The 5,390-nt window shown below is 33.4% G+C and overlaps 1 protein-coding gene across 1 annotated transcript; it reads left to right on the top strand.

Moving 5' to 3' along the window:
* The first annotated feature begins 2,581 nt into the window (after positions 1-2,581).
* On the top strand, positions 2,582-4,385 carry LOC113688553 (fasciclin-like arabinogalactan protein 7). Its single transcript, XM_027206396.2, has 2 exons — positions 2,582-2,770; positions 3,467-4,385. Exon 2 carries the CDS (start codon positions 3,473-3,475, stop codon positions 4,241-4,243), a length of 771 nt encoding a protein of 256 aa, XP_027062197.1. The 5' UTR covers positions 2,582-2,770; positions 3,467-3,472; the 3' UTR covers positions 4,244-4,385.
* The last annotated feature ends 1,005 nt before the right edge of the window (positions 4,386-5,390 follow it).

Below are 5,390 nucleotides of genomic sequence, written 5' to 3'. Positions count from 1 at the left end.
TCAAAGTATTTTCTAATAAGATTACATATTAATGACTTCCATATTACCCCCAATATTCATTTTGATCAGTATTATATTAGAAAAGGGGTTCAAAACTATTTACAGGCCTAAAAGAGCCCTCACCAACCCCATTTAGACCCTCTTCAGCCTGATTGCGCAACCCTTGAGTTCCCATCTCAAAACAAAAGTTTCTTTTGACATTTTTAAAAAAAATATTTTAAATTGAGATTGGGGACACAATGGTTATGAAAAAGGAAAAAAATTAAAAAAAAAATGATTTCTAAGGGACTAAAGAGCTCAAGAAACTAGATGGGGGTTTTAAGCATAATTACAAAGAAAAAACTGAATGACCAAATTGGAAGAATAAAAATGGTTCACTTGAATCATTAAAAGATATATAATAATTGATAGGTAAATTTTTTGTAAGAACCTTTGGGCCCCAATGGGTACCCAAGCATTTTCAAAAAATTCCTATCAATTAATGGATATATATGAGATTAGTCCCATTTCAAGTCTAATTTCAAAACTAGAATACCTATCTAGTCAAAAATCCCTTTAGACATGAATAGCCCATTAAGATTTTGGACAAATTGTCATCTCTAAGTGTACAGAATAAATGTTATAATCGAATCTTTAAGAAGGATTACAGCGTACGCGTATGATATAACTACAAGGCATCGCACGTCACTTTTTAATACTTGATGAAATCAACAAAGTGGACCATGCAGACATCATCTAGGGAGAGATGTGGGGTAATAGTAATAAATTAGAGTCTCAATAATTCTAGATGACAATTGTAAAGTATCACGAGCCTAAACACGCATTGGATCAATTGAAAATTGATAAAGATCGCAACTTCCTTGTAAAAGTGTTTGAAGATCACTATTGATGCAAGGTCATTATTGGTGGGTATACCCTTGTAAGTAATTTATGATCCTATTCATACTTTTTTCTATATAAAAAAAATTCGCAAGCAGTATCACATTAATTATATGTACTAAGTCAATAATAACACGCATAAGAGTAAGGGATAATTTGAGAAACCTCCCTTGAGGTTTGTGGCAATATCACTTGATACCTTTAAATTTTGAGAAATCTCACCTACCTCCTTTATATATTTTCAACTTTTTGTAACATTATTAACTCAATTCAAAAAATATTATTAAGAAACTCTCATTTGGAGAGAGGAAATATTTTCATGCCAAATTGTCCTTGTGTTATTCGACTATATTTCCAAAAGTGAACATATATTACAAAATGCTGAAAATAATGACAAGTACTGTGAAAACATGGTTCTAAAAGAATAAATTATATTAGCAAATATTTTTAAAGTACAAAGGACTACTAATTAAGAGTATGTTTAAGGTGCTTCAAGACAAAAAAATTATTTCGTTCAATGTAAGGTGTTTTCGTTAATTTGAGAAGTTTTATGAATTTAAGAATTTTAAACTTTCTAAATATTTTTATATAGACTAATGATTTGAATATAAAAAATAGACACAATGTCTAAACTTATGTTTACAAACTCATTTGAGGATTTTCAAAAACATAAAAGTAACTTTCTTTATTACAAAGTATTTTTGGATGAATTTAGAATTTTATAAATTGTTTAGAATTTTTTTAATGTTCGAACTTTTTATGTAAATTGATGGCTCGAAAATAAGAGAAATATAAATTATTAACAATATATTTAGCAACTTATTTAAGGTATTTTCAAAGCACAAAATGTTACTTTTCGTAATTATAACAATTTTTTCTTTTGTATTTCTTTAACCAACGACTTAAAAAATTGCAAAAGGTATTTCAACTTCATTAGTATGCTTTAATCCTCAAGGATTTAATTTGGTTTGTTATGAGAACTAAAGATCCATAAGAAAAGGGTAATTTTAGAATAGAAATATTTTATCTCTCCCAAAATGAGTTTTTAAATTATATCTTTTGAAATGTGTTGAAAAAGTTATAAAAAGTTGAAAATAATGGTGGTATGTGAGATTCCTCAAAATTCAGAAGTACCAATTGATATCGTCACAAATTTTAGAGGAGGTTTCTGAAATTACCCCTAAGAGTAATATAATGCAAAAGACTTTAATAATTTAACAAATTTTTTACGTTAATAACCACATCCTGCCACAATAATCAAAGACACAAATAATTAATCAAAATCATGAATGGCACAATACAACTCCTACTCCACCGCAACGTATTGTCACATAGTAATCCACTAATGAATGTTTTTTTTTTTCACTTGGGATATTCCAACCTTTAGACCAAAGTAATTTCTTAAAGTTGTGCAAAGTCTTGCCTCAAGAATACACAGCGAAATAACATACGAAGGTCGATCACAAGATCCAACAGTAACTATCAGGTTACGGAACCAATCAAACTATTTCAAAATTCACTAATGAATTTACGCGAATAGAAAGTGAACGTAAAGTGTAGACCGTATACACCCAGTAGAATATGGAGTACATACACAATGCGCATATTTTATAATTTATACAACAACAAGCACGCATCAGTTGAGTTGTGTATCTAGATGTGTCTGTTTGTATGTACATATACAAGAAATAGTACCCCTTTATGCAGAAAGATTTCTTCAAATTTCAGTTTGTACCTACTCTAGCTTTTTCACTTCACCAGCTGCCACCCAAGACCGAAATTTTCTGTCCCTGGTTCTTTTATATACTTTGTCCCTAGCACTTCCAAACCCAGAGCCTCCTCCATCATCCCAACTTCAGCTTTTGTGTCTGAATTGCTCTGGCCAGGAAAGGTATTTCCATCATATAGCCCTCTTCTCATTGCTGTTCCTTTGCACAATTCTTCCAGTGCAGCTGCTGCATTTGTTCATTGTTCTTTAATTTTCTTTATGACTCATTTTTGTTTTTCCATGAGTAGATATAGATCTGCATTCCAGTTGAAATTAATGCATTGCTTGCGATTTTTACCCGCAATGCTAGTTTGGTTCAGTACATAAGTGATGAATATGAAGTGGGATTCAATTGTTTAGAAACATTTAGGCTCGACTCATGATTTTTCTGCTGAATTTCCGGCTCTGTTCTGAGCTTGCTTGAGATCCACCTTGTGGGTTTGTTCAGGCAAGTAATGAGATGTAATTATTGAGATATTATACAACTGATTGACGTATTCCACTGACTACATTCTCTGTTCTTCAAATTTCCATGTGGCTTAGATAGTGGTATGCTTTAAGCTAGTTAATGAAGATCTATGCCTCAATTTGGTGGAGGATTAATTGTTCGGCTCTAAAAAAGGGCTTAATTGCAATTGTGTTATGAAATCTACTTAAATGCTTGGATTTGCAACTTGGGTTAATTTCCAGATTGCATAGATCTTTTATTTTGAGTCAATTTCAGTTACTGAGATCAGATCTAGTTAGTAGTCATGCAGAAACAGAGCTTCTTGAACATCAACTGAATACGACATTTTTTTCATTTTTTTTTGTGTGAAGGGGAAAATGGAAGGTAAATTGTTTTTCATGATTATTTCAATGTTGGTGGTTTGGTGCTCTACATCAGTCAATTCACAATCTGTTGGATCTCCTCCAATCTCAAGTCCAGCACCAGCTCCAGCCCCAGAACATGTGAACCTCACACACTTACTTTCTTATGCTGGTCCATTCCACACCTTCCTTAACTACCTTGAGAAGACCAAAGTCTTAGAAACTTTCCAAAACCAAGCCAACAATACTGAAGAAGGCATTACAATTTTTGCCCCAACAGATGATGCCTTCTCCAAGCTCAAGAACCCATCTCTGTCTAATCTCACCGATGACCAGATTAAATCAGTCCTCCTTTTCCATGCCTTATCGCATTACTACTCCCTATCAGACTTCAAGAACCTTAGCGAAATGAGCCCGGTGATGACCTATGCCGGTGGACAATACACCTTGAATTTCACAGATGTGTCTGGAGATGTATCTATTGATTCAGGATGGACTAAAACAAAAGTCAGTAGCAGTGTTGTTGCAACTGACCCTATCGCCGTTTATGAGATAAAAAATGTTCTTCTTCCAGAAGCGATTTTTGGCGCTGGCATTCCACCAACTGCAGCACCCGCACCTGCTCCTCATATTGCCCCTTCTGCAGATACCCCTGTTGCTGATGTTGGTGGGAGCAATTCGTCTCCAAAATCATCTCCGTCTTCCTCTTGCAAGATTAGCAACTTGGGTATCTTAACTCAATTGATTTTGGCAATTGCAAGTGGAGTAGTTTTAATGTTCTCCTAAGGGGTGATTTGTTCAGCTTTTAATTTATATTGAAAGAAAGAGTTGATTGATGCCTTCATTCCATTGAATTGATATAATGTACAAGAGTTGTAGGTACTAATTATCACCATTATATCAAAGCCGAAATTTTCTTGTTTTCTCATTGTTAATTTTGTTTTTGTTGTTGACTTTTGTGAAAGATGTAAAGGGTTTGTTGTCTCTTGGTATAAAGACTCAATTATACTCTTAGGCAGATTGTATTCAGCCCTCTCAAGTCCTGAGCTTTGGCTGATTAAAGATGCCAGAAGCATCCAAACAGATTTTACTAAGTGCCAAATGCGAAGTTTCAAAATATTTTCGGCCACTTTGTAAAAGGAAATTTAAGAAATTAAAGATAGCAAAAAAAGCACTTGTAATTTTTGTAGTTGCATCTTGATACTCAATTGCAGCTACCTTTTTCTTCATTGGTTTCAATCTGAATACCGTATGATTTGACTCAAGACAGCTACTATATCCAAGTATTTGTAACTTCTCTTTAATTTTTCAAAAGAAAGAGAGAGTTCATTAACCTTGTAGCCAACTTCTATAACTCAATGATTATAGCCATTAACATATCCTAACCTACCATGCCATAAAGAGCAGAAAGAATCAACCATATAAGCAGAAATAGAAACTTTATTAATACTTGAACATTCCATCATATGAATAACCTTGTTCTACAAACACATCACTTTTGAAAAAAAAAATATTTTGTTAGACTCAAATACAACTTTAAAACCACTTGTTAAGTCTATCAGCTAACACAAGATTCTTCCTCTTGTCCAAAATATGTAGTACATTAGTAAGCACTAATTTCTTGTTGGAAGTAAATTGCAAATCCACAACTCCTTTTCCATGCACCTTGGTGATGTCATGATTGTCCATAACAACTAGAAGTCCTTCAGGGGCATCTTCATAGGTCTTAAATATGGACTTATCATCGCATGCATGCATAGTTGCACTAGAGTCGTACCATCAATCACTTCAATTGACCGAACACGAAGCTATGTTCAATTCGGAGATCATAGATATTCTCCACTCGATCACCATTGCAACAATCTCTGCAATGTCTTTGTTTTCAACAAGACTTGCTTGGCTATTATTCATTTTTTTTGTCACACTCCTTGTA

This window comes from Coffea arabica, chromosome 5e (assembly GCF_036785885.1).
Source record: "Coffea arabica cultivar ET-39 chromosome 5e, Coffea Arabica ET-39 HiFi, whole genome shotgun sequence".
NCBI classification, from domain to species: domain Eukaryota; kingdom Viridiplantae; phylum Streptophyta; class Magnoliopsida; order Gentianales; family Rubiaceae; genus Coffea; species Coffea arabica.
The sequence above is the reverse complement of the archived record's forward strand: the minus strand, read 5'-3'. Positions and strand labels throughout refer to the sequence as shown.